This window comes from Ursus maritimus, unplaced genomic scaffold, assembly GCF_017311325.1.
Source record: "Ursus maritimus isolate PB19 unplaced genomic scaffold, ASM1731132v1 scaffold_28, whole genome shotgun sequence".
NCBI classification, from domain to species: Eukaryota; Metazoa; Chordata; class Mammalia; order Carnivora; family Ursidae; genus Ursus; species Ursus maritimus.
The window spans coordinates 4344134-4361075 of NW_024425341.1; the positions used below are offsets into that span (position 1 = coordinate 4344134).

The following is a 16942-nucleotide window of genomic DNA, read 5'->3' on the forward strand; positions in this document are numbered from 1 at the left end:
AGGCCATTCTACTACTCCCAAATGCACTCAAAGAAGAACTGTTTTTCCCTATTCAACCCATGGGATTTTCAGACTATGTTGCCTGCCTCTGGACTTCTGCCCTCCCTCCCTACTAGAGCACCGCTGAGCCCACCAGGCACCACCCCAGTGATGGCCCGGACTTCTAAAACTACAGACTTTGAGCTCTGCTGCTTACAAAATCTTGCAGTAGTCAGCCCCTCTCCTTTTCTCAATCAGTGGTTTTGGGACAATGATGCAATCCCCTGTGTGCACTTTCACTCTTTCTCTCTCTCTCTTTCTCTCTCACTCCTCTATCCATGATCAGGGTTCCCTCCCCTTCATAGCACCCACAGTTCTTTTCTCCCCCAAATCAACTCTCTGCAGCTCCTACCTTCCACAATGTGACTGTTTCTCTACCTGTAGATGTGCGGTTTGTTCTCTCAGTCCTCAGATTGATTCCTTGGGTGTTGAGAATGATTTGATATTTATCTAGCCGTGTTTGAGGGATAAGGCAAGTTTAGTGTCCCCCTCAACCTCCTCCATCTCAATTCTATCCTGTTTCATGCTTTAAGAAAATATTTTCTCTCTCTCTTTTTTTAATTCTCACTTTGTTCATGCATAGTTCTTTTGACTTCAGTGAGCGTTTTTAATTCTCTGTGAAGTAAATTATTTAATTTCATTAGGATAAGTTTCTAGAGATGTCTTCTTCCTTTGTTTGAAACTTCTTTTCCTGATTCTTCATTTTACTTGACTCTGCTTTGGTGTCTGCTCATTAGACAAAACTAATTGCTTTGTCCAGTCTTTCCTGACTGGCCTTGTACAGAAAAGGATCCTTAGAAGTTATCCTGGCCAATGATTTTGGGGGTCTCTACCAAATCTTTATCTCTCCAAGGGGAAACATGCATCTGTGTCTTTTTTTCCACTCTGTCTGTGTTGGGCAGGAGAGAGACTCAGTAGCATCTACCCTCACGAGCTTCTGCCTCTGTTCTCACCCTAGCAGCTGTATTGTGCTTGGCCCATCTGTGCTCCGGGATTGGTGAGACAGATGCTGATTCTGTGGGCAGTTTTGGTGAAGTAAGAAAACTGCACACATGGATCAACTTTTTTCTTCCCCAAGGAGAAGCAGAGCTGGCATCTTTTTGTCCATTTACTCTGTGCTTAGTGGGGACATGGGGGGAGAAATCAATGGTGTCTACCAGCCCAAGTAACCATCTCCATTTTTGCCTGGATGGTTAGATTATGCTGAACCCATCAGAGCTCCAAGACAGGTGAAACAGGTTCTAGTTCTTTGGATAGCCCCTTCAGAAAAATTTGGGCACTAGACAGGTGGACAAACCCTTCTCATGCTTTCGTTCAAGCTGAGAGCCAGAGGATCTTTTTGTGATCATTTGGCAGTGGTCTGGGGTAGTGTCTTTGTTGAAAGAGTATGCCAAATCTCCATACTGGCTTGGTGACTCTGATTTTGCATTCTCCCAGAGTCTGCAGGGGCCTTTCAATTAGTTTCTGATTTCTTATAAAGGAAATTTGTTTGTGAATTATTGCTGAATTAGTTTGTTTTTTAAGGGATGGAGGGTTCAGGGCTTCCTACTCCACCATCTTTCTGGCCAGAGTTTCAGCCTTTATTTTTTTTTTTTAATACTTTTTAGCCCCAAATTCTTTCTGTTCTTCTTGTCAGATTCTGATAGCTATTTTAGATCTTTTGTTATTGTTCCACAGGTCCTTGAGGCTCTATTCATTTTCTTAGTTCATTTTTCTCTTTTTTATATGTTGAGTAACTTCTGCTGATCAGTTCTCAAGTTCACTGATTCTGTCCCTTGCCATCTCCACTTCACTTATAGACCTATCAAGTATGGGTTTTTGTTGTTGTTGTTGGTGGTAGGTTTGTTTATTATATTTTTTAGCTCACATATTTTTATTTGTTTTTTATTACTTCTATTTATTTTCTGATATTTTCTGCTTTTTAGTTTTTTCAAGATTATTTGTAATTGGTTACTGAAGCAATATTATCACAGCTACTTTAAAATCTGTTAGTTCCAGCCTGTGACTCATCTCAATATTATTATCAGTTGGTTTTATTTTCTCATTCTTGTGATTTTCTTTGTTCTTGGTATAGCATATGACTTTTTGGTTGTATTCTTAACACTCAAATCTAGTTTTTAGACAATAACCCAGGTTAAGTTTAGATTTATTGTGGTTTGTTGTACCAATGACAGTTTCACTTTTTGGGGGGCTTTTAGTGTTATTCTATTGTGATTTGTTCTTCTGACTCTTCTCAAGTGCCTGTTGGATCTCTGCTGGTGCAGCCTATAGTGGTAAAAGGTACTTTCCTGGGCCTTTGTATTGCTAGGTGGGGTTGGGTGATGAAGGTCCCATGGTATAGAGAACATTTATTCTGGCTCTCTCTAACCCTGTTGGTGTACTTCTCACTCTTGCTCTATTAGTGCCCTTGGGTGAGAAAAGTTCCTATCTGGGTCACTTTTTGTGCTTTGTGTTGGGAGTGTTGAGAATTATCTTATGAGGCTCATTTTCTCCCCTGGCACAAGGCCAGGAGCTACAGAGACGGACCTACTCTCTGCTTCTGGGTAGAGGGTTGGAACGTGGTTTGCCTTATACCTTTTTGTGAAGGGCTTGTAACATAGTCTGCTGGAACTAGTGCAGGCAGAGGTGGCTGCTGCTGTTGCTTGGCATGGGGCAGGGTATGCCCCACCACTGTTAGTGGGTGGGGGATAGGAGTTAAGCCTAGTTTTGAGAAAAAGTGAATGGTTCCTGATAGAGATGTATGTCTGGGAGCTAATAACATATAAACAGATTCATAAGCAAGATTGCGATGACACTAAAGTTTTCATAGCACAGCATTAACAAAGGAATAGGACTGACTCTAGATATCAGTAGATTTTTTAGGGGAAGAAAAGGAAATAGTCACTTAATGAGAATATTAGGGGAGAACCTGGGTAAACTAATGCTGTGAAAGTTCATGGGGAGGGGTGCTTGAACTGATGTTGGTGGGATGTTAAATAGATTAAATAATATGGTGAGATATTAAAGAAAAATAAAAATGAGGAAATAAATGTCAGGATGCTTTTGGGTAACTTAGAAAAAAAGTGAAGTGTTGACGTTTGAAGTCAAACTAATGTTCTTTATATTGAGTTAGCAGTTATAGATTATATATTCAGGATTATATATTCAACTATACTCAAATAAAAAAATTAAATAACCTGACAAAAGGAAAAGAATCCAACTGAGTCATTAAACGTAATACTGTAAAATAAACTAAGATCATAGAACAGAATAAAGCAGAATAAAAGTTAGGAAAAAAAACAAGAAAAAGTGTGGCTGAGAAAGAAAAGACATAGATAAGAAAGTTATTTGTCAAAAATTTAGAACTATAGCAAGAATTATTTTGTGGAAGGACAGGAGTCATGATTATTTTTAGGCAAAAGAGGGTTAAGAGAAAGAGATTGTGGATAGATAACAAGGAAATGGGATATCTGGTGAATAATATTATGGTAATTACTAAATCTGAAATTTTGATGTTGTCTAGGAAGTAAGGATAAACCAAAAAATTTATTTAAAATCATTCATGAATGTATCCTCATATACTCCTTTTTAGGGCCATTGCTTTTATCAAGGTTATGCCACAGAAGTTCCAAAATCAGCTGTGACCCTTAGCACCTGTTCTGGACTCAGGTAATGGCATATTCCAGAGATATACATAACTAAAAATCTTTTGTGACCCTTTAATTTTTAGAAACATCTTAAAGGATAGAGTGAAGGCAAAGAAAATAGACTTTTGTTGTGTTTCTTCTCATATACTTTCCTTTCCTTCTCCTCATCTTATCATTTTTCCTATTCTCTTTGTCTCCATCCCAGGCTGACAGTCATAAAACTTACGCAGGAAAACTCCCACTAGTATGAAGAATATTCACAGTCCTCAGTCCTCTGTCATACTAAAACCACAATAATTCTAAATGACATAATAGACAGAAAATGGTATAAAATTAAGTTTGAAAGTTTACCCATGTAGAAGGGAGGATTCTTAGACATTAGACTGCAAAGACCACTATTATATTTCTATAAAATGTTCTTATTTAGTGGTGATTTATATTCTCAGTGGGAAATCCATATTAATTTTCTTTTTATTTTCTATGTGTTTAAATATGTAGGGGATTTTTGCAATTGGAGAATGTCAGTTACGGCATTGAGCCATTGGAATCTTCAACTGTATATGAGCATATGCTTTATCAAATAAATAATGATAAAATTGATTTTTCTCTCTTAAAAGAAAATTTTCCTATGCCCCAATTGGTACAAAAGTCCTACAAGATTCTTGTGAAATCAAATGTAAGTAACCCCTCTTATGAAATCTTCATTGGTGTTGCTTCTTATAAATTTATTCACATTGAAATGTGTTATATTTGGGAAAAAATTTAACTGATATTGACTATACTAAACGCTTCTGTTGTAAGATATTTATTTTAAATACTTTTTATGTTTAGTCATAATATTTAGAAACAGTAATACATATAATCACACATAATTTAAAAATCAAAGTACTCATATTTCCCTAATTGAAAGTGTTTTTATGCATATAGTTTCATTGTTACCAAATTTGCATACTGCTAATATATGATATCCAGATTTGCTTATTATTAGTTTGTCTGCAGTTTCCTTGACAATGCATGTTTTCTTTATTATTTGATAAAAAAATTATAATTAGAAAAGAGGGAAGAAATTGTTCCAAAGGTCATCATCTAGAAATAGTGCTTAGAATTTTTGATTATTTGTTCCAATTCTTTTTATATATCCAGTTATAAATGTAGATATATAAATATATATTTTTAAACAAAAAGTGATATAACCACATATGCTTCTTTGAAATTTCCTTTTTGCTATTAAGAGGATAATACACATCACATTACACTTACTATTTACAATTAAATAATAAGTGGGTTAGCAACTATTAAAATATTAAACATATGCGTTTGCAAGGAAAATAAGCATAGAACATAACGTTATTTTCTAAAAGTAAATGCAGTTGTGGAATCCACTGTGATCATTTTGAAGTATACTGCTTTATAGCTTTACATATATATATATATATGCATAAACCTGAAATATATATATTGTACACAATTATGTCATATTTGTATATTTATATTTTTACATTAAGTAATCAGTTTGCATGCATGTACCACAGTTTTGAACAATTACATCTTGACTATAATTGCTTACATGTAAGGGTAAGCATATTTCCAAAGGCTTTTTGATATATACATATATACATATAGATATATGTATATATGTGTATGTATATATGTATATGTATACATATATGTATGTATCTTTATCTATATCTATATATAGCCTAATTTTCTCCTCACTTGTACAACTTTATATTTTATCATCAGTGGTTAAATAAATGAATCTCTGTCCACACATTGTCATCACAATTGGATATCATATTGAAGAGAAGCAAAACAAAATAGTTATGAATGAAATCTGAATTGAATTTATGATAAACTCCATCTCCCTATTGCTTTAATTTGCTTTTATTTATTTTGACAGTGGTATGAAAGTTGATTAATAAAACTGCACTTTCAGAAACTAAAAAAAATGAAAAGTGTAACCATATATAGAGATGAAAATTTCATTTTTGATGAAACTAAGATGCGACCTCAAACTTTATGCCAGCTCTGGAAACCATCGGCATATTGTAATACAATATTAGACACAATTGAAACAATTTTCACCACTGAAATAGAGCACTGTCACATAAGTAAATTGAAAAACTTTAAAAGATTCTATGAATACTCTTCTGTGGCGGAGGAAGAACCTGAAGGGATGGACATAACTTTGGAAAAGACAAATAACACTGCACTTGAAGCCATTCCCCTCCAGTGAATTAGCAATAACTCAGAGATTAGACAACAAAGAGATAACATACTGTCCCAGTTGCCTTGGTTTGAATTCCAAGTCTGTTTTAGTCATAAGAACTTGGGCAAATGTTTAAATGTTCTTATCTGTAAAAAAATAAAAATAAAAATAATACCTAACTCATACAGTTTTTTCAAAGATTAAATAAGTTTATTAATGGAAATTATTTAGCATAGTATGTGGACAGATAAAAAAGTGATCAATAAAAATCACTACTATTAATATTTGCACACTGTATTTTCTAATGTAGTGGAGCAAGGTAATTGCAAGTGATGATGGAAAATTTGGGCACAAAACAAAATGTAATAATGAAGTAAAATAGAGACAAAAGTTTCAGAACATAAGAAGAAACCAGGATTATCACTGCAGGAATGGAGATAAATGACTATTGATATGTGTTTGTGAATTTTATCTTTCATGAAGTAATTCGATAATTGCTTTTCATCCTGAATTTGATAGACTTATCTATAGGTTTGGTTAAGCATGTTTCCACATGACCAGTGCTTTTACAAGCACAGATATATAAAATTAATATCTTCAATATATCAGATTTTTAAAAGGAACAGAAAAAACAACATAAAAGCTTATATTTTAGGTATATTTTTATATTTTTGAAAGTAAACAGAAATAAACTTATAAACAAGGTAAACACCTTCATTATAACCAGAGTTGAAAAGTTGACAGAAAGCAAACAAAATACCATAAAGGGCTTATCTGTTGAAAGCATCTTGGGCACATGCATTTGCTCATCCCTCCTTTAAGTCCCCCTAAAATGAAAAGGGATTTTTAAAATATCAAGAACATACAAAAACAAACAAACAAAAAAAACCAGGAAAGGAGTAATAACAATGGACATTGAAGAGCAGATAGCTAGTTTAAAAATCTGAATCCTAAACTGGTAATTGGGATAGGTTATGGGAAACTTGAAATGTACTGCAGTACTCTTCATATGTTTCTGGAATTGCATGTCCAGTTCCCTCAGGGATTTTAAAGGTGGGCCTAAGAAGATAAATGGTTGAAAATAAGTTGTGTAAGTATGTAGGAACTGACAGACCACTGGCAGTTGTTTTCCTTGGGGAGTCTAGAAATGGGGACACCAGGTACAGATGTTCTGTTGTATTTCCCAATAGAGGAGGAATACCATACTGAAACTAGTGTGATTAAGTTAAACTTGGCACATTGGATATTGGGAACCAAGCTTGCACATTCTAAGAGGTATATTGGAAGACCCTCTTCAGGAGGGAATCAAAACAAAAACAAACAAAAAACTAACCACATTAATAGCAGGGTTTTCCCAACCAACAACCCAGACAGAATTACTCTCTGTAAAGACAACAGCTCATAAACTCCATATGTAGTTATAAAGATGTTGAAATAAGCTATTAAATGCTCAGTTGCTAATATGAAGAGGCACTAAACATATGATCAATTTAGTATGAAAGATAGGGACATTAATAAATCAAAATTTTCAAGTTTGAGGTACCAAAGAATACAGAGGGTGAAGAAAACAAAATAAGAATGAAGTGCTATTTAAAAAATAACATTCAGAGGATAAGTAACAGTTGTTGGAAATTAAAAGTATGAAAATAAAAATGTAAAAACTCAATAGAAAGTTCAAAGGATAAAATTCCAGAAATTACACAAAAAGAAAGAACAAAGACAAATGACGGAAATTTGGGAGATAAGAAATGAAATTAAAATGACAATATAGGTGGGCGCGTGGGTGCCTCAGTCCATTAAGCATCTGGGTTTCTGCTCAGGTCGTGATCTCGGGGTCCTGGGATGGAGCCCTGAATAGGGATCCCTGTTTGGCAGGGAGTCTGCTTATCCCTCTCCCTCTGCCCCTCCCCCTTCTCTCTCTCTCTCTCTTATCCCTCTCCCTCTGCCCCTCCCCCTTCTCTCTCTCTCTCTCTCTCTCTCAAATAAAATCTTTTAAAAAATAAAATAAAATAACAATATGGGTGATAGAAGTTTCAGTATGAATAAATAGAGAAAATTGAACTGAATAACTCATAAAACAATTTAAGAAAAATTCTCAGAGTTATTTAAGATTGGGGCTTCTGGTGGCTCAATTAATATAACTGTGATAGAATTAACATAAATAATTAAAAGTAAAAAATAATGAGAAATTAAAGGCAATGTTTGGGGGAAAGATGATGGGAGTTAATTTAGCGTGAAGGTTGGAGGAGGGTCCAAGATGAAGTTTTTTAGGAAAAGGAAACATGGGTTCTCCCTCATTTCATTAACTTTTTTGAGGAATCTAATTATAAAGAATATAAGATAAAAGCTTTTGATTTGTTCCTAAAACTTTTATTTGAATCTCACCTGCTTATTCTTTCAGGGACCTCCATCCTCTCATTTTCCTATTCCCTATATCTATATCTTTATGTATCTTTAGCAAACTATCCTATCATCTATCTATCTACCATCTATCTATCTATATCTATCATCTATCATCTATCATCTATCTATCTATCTATCTATCTATCATCTATCTATCATCATCAGTCTGTCTATCCCTTTCTGTGTGTGTGTGTGTGTGTGTGTATATAATGTGAGTGAGAATAACAAACAATATAAGAATTTTTTCTTATGTTTTATTTTTCTGTTTTATTTAATTCATGTCCTCTGTTTTGCAGAAAGATTCAGATGAACAATTGAAAAAAATTCTGAAAATACAAATCATTATGGATAAAGCTTTGGTATGATTATTGATATTGATAATATCTTTGTTTTGTATTTAAATTCAAAGGGAATATGAAAATGAGAATTCCACTTGTCTGAAATACAGATATATTTTACTCTGTTCAAAATATGTATCTTGAGTGTAGCAGGACATAAAGAAATGTCAACTGCCTTTGCACTGACATTGGGGGACTAGTATTTATAGTATTGATTTCAAAATCAATATAGAACTCTAGCAAAAATGTATAATTTGTATGTATGGAAGGGTTCTACTACATTTTAATATAGTCAATTATAATGAGCTGCATGTATTTCTGGATCCACCCCAAATAGTGATGAAACTCTTACGTAAATTAATTTTCATTTTAAATTAAGCTATTTAATTTATTATTCAATTGGAGATTCCTGTTATTAAAAAGACCTTTTATAAGGTTATTTTTTGCTTTATAATTTCTTGGATTCTCCTGGATTCTCTGATGGAAATTTTCTATTTTAAAAGTGGGAAGAATTATTCATAGGAATACTCATTTAGTTAGGGAACATATTTTTAAAGATTTTATTTATTTATTTGAGAGAGAGAGCAGGGTGAGGGGCAGAGGGAGAAGCAGACTCCCTGCTGAGCAAGGAGCCGATTATGGGACTTGATCCCAGGACCCTGGGATCATGACCTGAGCTGAAGGCAGACGCTTAACTGACTGAACAACTCAGGAGCCCCAGTTAGGGAAATTTTTGTTTATATAATCAGTTTTAGCAAAACCATTATGCGTAGCAATTAGGAAATATGATCTTTTCATTATCATTGATATTTTTGAATAAGATATGTCAATATGTGCCATAATTTTCAAAATTAGATTTTGTCGATAAAAGGAACTATTTAGATCTTTAAGTAATTTTTTATAAAAACAACAGGAAAAAATAGGCAAAATAATAAAGAATAAAGAACATATAATTTTATTATCAGGAGATAATTTTATGTACACATTTCCTTTTTTAAATACACACACACACGTATATATACACACATGTATGTGTATGTTCTTATACCTTTGTTTTATATATGCTATTTTGTAAGTTATTTCATAATGTTTTCCCACATATTAATAAAATATATTATTTTAATTTAATTTTAACATTTACATAGTGTCTGATTAATATATTTAATATAATTTAATCTATTTTACTAGCTAATGCCCTTTGGGGGGGGCATTTAGATTTAGGTTTTGTTGTTATATGGGGAATAATACTCTTTTGTCTTAATACTAGTATCACAAGCATTGAAATTACGCTCTGCCACAGCTGCCCCCATGAGGTTGATAATATTAATTCTAGACAGCCTATTTTCCTCTCTCCATTTAACTGGATAACTTCTTTCATTCCAATAAAAACAGAAGGCATTTTCAATGCAAATGTCATCACGAGAAAACAACAACAAAGAACTCCAGAGCTTTTATATCCTATGATTAGTATTCCCTCTCTTTTTTAGGTTGTTTATCTGTCTTAAATTTTAAAATATGACTTTGAAAACTATTTTTTTCCTTACTCAGATAATCCCTGCCTTTTCATTAGAATGTTTAGTTGACTTAATATTTATCAAAATGGTTTCTCCAATCTATGGAACATAAGAACTAGGAAGATCAGTAGGAGAAGAAAGGGATAAAGAAAGGGGGGGTAATCAGAAGGGGGAATGAAGCATGAGAGACTATGGACTCTGAGAAACAAACTGAGGGCTTCAGAGGGGAGGAGGTGGGGGAATGGGATAGGCTGGTGATGGGTAGTAAGGAGGGCACGTATTGCATGGTGCACTGGGTGTTACACACAACTAATGAATCATTGAACTTTACATCAAAAACCAGGGATGTACTGTATGGTGACTAACATAATATAATAAAAAATATAATTATAAAAAAATAAAAAAGAGTACATTTATCATAATGAAAAAAATGTTTATCAAAATTACTAATACTGTGGACGTAGGTTAAGTACTGCTATGCTATTAGTGTTCTATTTGTCCTATTATTCTTTTGTTCCTCCTTTGTTACTCTTGGATTACTGGGTTATTTTTAGCTTTTATCTTTGTCTCCTATATTGTTTTTTTCTGCGATCTCTTTTTATCCCCCACATTTTACCCCAGTGGTTTCTCTATTGGTTGGAATTAACATTCCTAACTAGAATTAATATTATACCCTTCACATATAATGTAAGAGCTTTATAACACTAAAGTTCCATTTAACTCCCATGTGAATATTAACCCCTTAACAAGTATATCATTGGCAGATATCTTCTCCTTTTCACGGGTTTTTTTTTGTTCTTGTTGTTGATGATTTCTTTCACCATGCAAAAGCTTTTTTTTCCCTAAAAGCTTTTTATTTTGATGTAGTCCCAATAGTTAATTTTTGCTTTTGTTTTCCTTGCCTTAGAAGATAAATCTAGAAAAATGTTACTGGGACCAATGTCAGAGAAATTACTGCCTGTGCTTTCTTCTAGGATTTTTATGGTTTCAGGTCTCACATTTACATCTTTAATCCATTTTGAGTTTATTTTTGTGTATGATGTTAGAAAGTGGTCCAGTTTCATTCTTTTACATTTAGCTGTCCAGTTTTTGCAGCATCATTTATGGAAGAGATTGTCTTTTCCCCATTGTATATGCTTGCCTCCTTTGTCATAGAGTAAATAACTATATAATTGTGGGTTTATTTCTGGGCTTTCTGTTCTGTTCCATTGATCTATGTGTCTACTTTTGTGCCAATACCATACTGTTTTGATTACTACAGCTTTGTAATATATCTTGAGATATGCAATTGTGTTACCTCCAGCTTTGTTCTTTCTCAACATTGTTTTGGCTATTTGGGATCTTGGTGGTTCCATCACATAGCCATAAAATACAATGAGGTCATACTATTTGTGACAACATGGATGGACCTAGAAACTATTATGCTAAATAATATAACTTAGACTGAGAAAAACAAGTACCATATGATTTTACTCATATGTGGAATCTAAAAATAATAAACAAGAAGCAGAATTAGACACGTAAACACAGAGAAAAAACTGATGGCTGCCAGAGCGGAGGGAGTTGGGAATTAGGTAAAATGGGGGAACGGGAATGGGAACAACAGTAATGGAATGAATGTTATGGGAATAAAAGGCACAACATAGCATTAGAAATAGAGTCAATGATATTGTAATAGCTTTGTAAGGTGACAGATAGTAACTACACTTGTGGTGAGCATAGGATAATGTGTATACTTTTGAAATTACTGTGCTGTACACCTGAAACTAATGTAACATTTTGTGTCAACTACACTCAAATAAAAAATTAATGAAAATAATGGTAAAAATAACCCTATGTGATATTTTCTGAAACGAAATTTGTCAATTTCTATAGGACCTAAGGGCGATAAACTCTTTTGTAATTCCTTGGCACCCTGTGGTCCCAAATCCAGCTGTTATTCTTTTTTTTTTAAATTTTTTATATAAGTTCAATTAACCAACATATAGTACATCATTAGTTTCAGATGTAGTGTTCAATATGTGATGTTACTATCTTTTACATTGTCCTGTGTTATAAACCACAAAATAATTTTTAAATATTCACTTGTTTAAATAAATTAAGGAAAAAAAAGAATTTAATTTTCCCCTCATTTTACCATTTTCAAAGCTCTTCTTTCCTTCTTATAAGTCTGTGTTTCTGATATTTCTGTTTAGCCTGTTAATGAATTTGCTTCAGCTTTTGTTCATCTGAAATTATTTTTATCTTCACTTTTTAAATATTTTATTTGGAAATATTTTTAAATTTTCAAAAAAGTTGCAAGAATAAGAATAAGACAAGAAATACTTATACTCTCTTTACTTAGATTTATTAATATTGTATCCCATTATCACTTGTGCTCTATTTGAAAGTAAGTTGTAAATTGCATCATGGAGCTTTTTTTTTTCAGTGTGCATTTACATAGAATAAGATCCTTATCTTATAAAACCGCAATAGAGTTATTCATGTAAGGAAAAATAACATTGTTAAAATACTTTTTGTCAAGTCTACCATAACTTAATTGCATTATAGTTGGACAGTGTGATCTAAGTGACACTTAATGTTTTTTATTCAAATAACTTTTTAATGACCTAATATGGGTCAATTTATATAAAACTTCCATGTATGTTTGAAAAAATATATATACATATACATTATCTGATTGCTTTATGTAAGCCTTTATTCACCTTTACTCATACCACACATGTTGCACTGTGTAAATATACAATATGATTTATTGAGAAAGGTTACATACAGAGAAATAGCAAAGTACAAATAATTTCCAGAGACCTAGGAGGATAACATCTCCTTCGTCTATATCAGACAACTCTATCCATTTATTTTCTGTTAGTAGTTTTCGGCAGACCTGCTGCAGATTACTGAAGATCTCAAGCTGCCACTTTTCATGTTTTCAGCAAAACCTTAGAAATGGGTGTACTCATACAATTAAAGTATTTAAGAGGAAATATGTGATTTTTGTTTCCTTGAATGAGGAAAATTGCCTGAGTTTATTCTTATTATTATGGTACATTGTTTATCCAGGATATGTAGTTCTGTTATCTTATTGCAATGAAGATAAATGGTGGCAGATATAGCAGATAAAAATGACTTAGTAGCTTAGAGATTTGAGTCCTGGTTTTTATCTTACACAGTCTTGGAGCCTGAACTTTCAACCCTTCATTTTTATATGTGTAAAGAGGAAAATACTCACAACCTTCTCATTTTAACATTACTGATTGATATGTAAGCTTCATATGTTTAAGCCTAAAACTTACTAAGCAATTGATAAATCTTAATTCTGCTTTTTTTCCTTTCACTGAACACCACCTTATTTTAACATTTTATATTCATTTAAAGTGTGATCGTGTAGTAATTTTCACTAGTGAGACAGAATTTGTCTTTCAGTTTGATTATATGGGCTCAGAAGTGGCAGTTGCAGCTGAGAAAGTTGTCCATATCTTTGGTCTAATCAACACGGTAAGTGTTTATGTCTCGTTTAAATATTAAACATTGCTCTTAATGCAATAAGATTGTTTGTATAAATAGCATTTGCGATTTTATTAAAAAGTATAGTCTTCCCAATTAGTTTCATCCACCAATGGATTTCATCTCCAGAAATGAGTAAATTGAATATATTAGCATTATGTATAGAGATGAAATATAATACTCATGACTACCTAAACCTGTATGTGATGTATCTTCTATTTTTAGATGTTTTTCCAGCTTAAAGTGACTGTTAAGTTAACTTCCTTGGAGCTCTGGTCAGATCAAAATAAGATTTCAACTAAGGGGGATGCTGATGAAGTACTACAAAGATTTGTTTCATGGAAAGAACGATTTTTGTTTCAAAGATCTCATGATATGGCATACTTATTAATGTAAGTGTGTTTTTTGCATTGATATAAGTTTTATCAAATTATATGAAATGTTAGCTATCAAAATTATATATAAAATATATTATGTATAATGATAAGAAACCTCAAAAATTGTATGTATATTGTTAGCAAAGTGCAAAATATAAAAATCTGATAACAATGTAAGACACTGAATCATGGTAGGCCATTATTCTCAGAGTAGACTGTTTATCCATGAAAATGTAATAAACTTGAAAATTTGGAAAGCCTTGGGAGAAACATGGGGCCTCAAGGGTTTTGAAGATTTACTCAGAGGTAAATAATTGAAACCATCTTTTTAACATTAAATAAAATATAAATTAGTTAACAGAATGCAGTAATTGCATATAAAGCTGGTTACGATGCGAAACATTTAAATAGTAGTATGGTTACCTTCTGGTATTTATATACTTACCCAAGGTGTGGCTATATAACCTATATGTATTGTACCTTTCAAAAGTTTTCCTTTTGCTTGACTCATTTGATTACATGGAAAAAATAAACACGCAATTCTGAAGGTCTTAAGCAATATGGAATACATTTATACATCTGTTGGTATTTCCTGTGGCATTTAAAGTCAGATTTGGGGACTCAGGAGCCATATTAACAGGAGTGAAATGTGTGAGGACGCTTTCTGTGTCCTGTCTTTTTCTGTTAGCGTACTGCACATTCTCTTCTCTCTCCCTGTCCTCCAATCCGATGTTTTTTACACACCTTAAAGGACCACTATGTACAAATCATGGCAGTAAGTTATCCTGACTTGTACACCTTAGAATTATGTCCATCCAGTGGTGGCAACAGTGATGATTAATGTTTTGGAAGGATTAGGCACTGCTGGGTTGGGGGCTGTGCATCATATAATGTTAAAGTAGACCTTAGAACTTAACTTTTCAGGAACTGGGGGAGATTACCCAAATACGAAATGATTGAAAGCATGAGATGTATATGTAATATTTGTATTTTAAAAAATGTAGCTTTATTGAGAAATCCAATTCTTACAATGTCATTAAGTTAGTAATAATTTAAAATGCATTTATTCAAAAGAAAAATTTTATTATTTAGTTACAGGGACCATCTTAATTATGTGGGAGCAACATATCATGGAATGGCATGCAATCCAAAGTTCGCTGCAGGAATTGCTCTGGTATGCATTTTATTCCCATCTATTCAGTAATTAATATCATGTTTTGAAAGTTAATATTCACTTCAAGGAGCCAAAGTACAGAGAGTATATTCACCATGCTGTTTTGACACATTTTCATAAAATAATTTTTATTTGGATTTTGAAACTCAAATATTACAATTTTTAAAAGATTTTTTTTTTTGTGGTAAAATACACAGAACATGAAATTTACCGTCTTAACTATTTTAAGTATATATAGTTCAGTAGTGTTAAGTATGTTCCATTGTTGTGTAACAGATCTCCAGAACTCTTCATCTTGCATATCTGTAGCTTTGTAGCTTTTCACCAACATTGTCTCATTTTCCAAACCCTCTCGCCCCTGGCATCCACCATTCTACTGTCTACTGTGAATATGACATTTTTGGATTCCACATATAAGGTGATCATACGATATTTGTCTTCATATGTCTGGATTATTTCTCTTAGGATAGTACCATCTAGGTTCATCTGTGTCATTGCAAATAGCAGGATTTCATTCTTTTTATGGCTGAATAACATTCCATTCTGTGTGTGTGTATAGGTGACATTTTATTTTTCCATTCTTCTGTCAATGAACACTTAAGTTGTTTTCAATACCTTGGCTATCATAAATAATGCTGCAGTGAATGTGGGAGTACAGATATCTCTTTATGATGCTGATTTCAGTTATTTTGGATAGAAATGCAAGAGTGAGTTTGCTGGATCATATGGTAATCTTATCTTTAATATTTTGAGGAACCATCATACTGATTTTGAGAATGGTTGTGAAATTTTATTTTATTTTATTTATTTATTTATTTTTTTTATTTTATGATTTTTTATTATATTATGTTAGTCACCATACAGTACATCCCCGGTTTCCGATGTAAGGCTCGATGATTCATTAGTTGTGTATAACACCCAGTGCACCATGCAATACGTGCCCTCCTTACTACCCATCACCTTTTTAATGTACTGTTGGAAACTATTAGCAAGTATCTTGTTGAGGATTTTGGCGTCCATATTCATTAGGGAAATCAGTCTGTAATTCTCCTTTTGAGGGGTCTTTGCCTGGTTTGGGGATCAAGGTAATATTGGCCTTATAGAATGAGTTTGGTAGCTTTCCTTCTGTTTCTATTTTTGAAATAGCTTTAGGAGAATAGGTATTATTTCTTCTTTGAATGTTTGTAGAATTCCCCAGGAAAACCGTCCGGCCTGGAGTTTTGTTATTTGAAGGTTGTTTATCACTGACTCAATTTCTTCATAATTAATTGGCCTGTTTAAGAAATCAATTTCTTCCTGTTTCAATCTTGTTAGTTTATAGGTTTCCAGGAAGGATTCCATCTCTTCCAGATTGCTTAGTTTATTGGCATATAGCTGTTGATAAAAATTTCTAATAATCCTTCCATTCAATGGTGTTCATTTTAGACCTTCCCTTTTCATTCATAATTTTAATAATCTGGGTCCTTTCTCTTTTCTTTGGATAAGTCTTGCCAGTAGTCTGTCAATTTTATTGATTCTCTCAAAGAACCAGCTTCTACGTCTGTGATCTGCTCTACTGTACTTCTGGTTTCTGCTTGATTGATTTCAGCTCTAATTTTGGTCAACTGCTTCCTCAACTGGATTAGGCCTGTCCCTCTGTTGCTGTTCCAGCTTCTTGAGGTGAGAATTTAAAACTGCATTTTAGGTATTTCTTTGTATTCTTTGAGTGAGGCTTGGATGGCTATGTATTTCCCAGGACTGCCTTTGCAGTATCCCAAG

The 16942-nt window shown here is 33.1% G+C and overlaps 1 protein-coding gene across 1 annotated transcript in view; it reads left to right on the plus strand.

Moving 5' to 3' along the window:
• The window catches only part of LOC103677108 (A disintegrin and metallopeptidase domain 3-like), a 108982-nt gene that overhangs the window by 39697 nt on the left and 52343 nt on the right, over window positions 1–16942 (plus strand). Inside the window, exons 6-11 of the mRNA XM_040643167.1 lie at window positions 3611–3687; window positions 4164–4341; window positions 8574–8636; window positions 13553–13624; window positions 13859–14025; window positions 15103–15184. Of these exons, the coding sequence (XP_040499101.1) occupies window positions 3611–3687; window positions 4164–4341; window positions 8574–8636; window positions 13553–13624; window positions 13859–14025; window positions 15103–15184 (639 nt within the window). The remainder of the gene's footprint in view (window positions 1–3610; window positions 3688–4163; window positions 4342–8573; window positions 8637–13552; window positions 13625–13858; window positions 14026–15102; window positions 15185–16942) is intronic.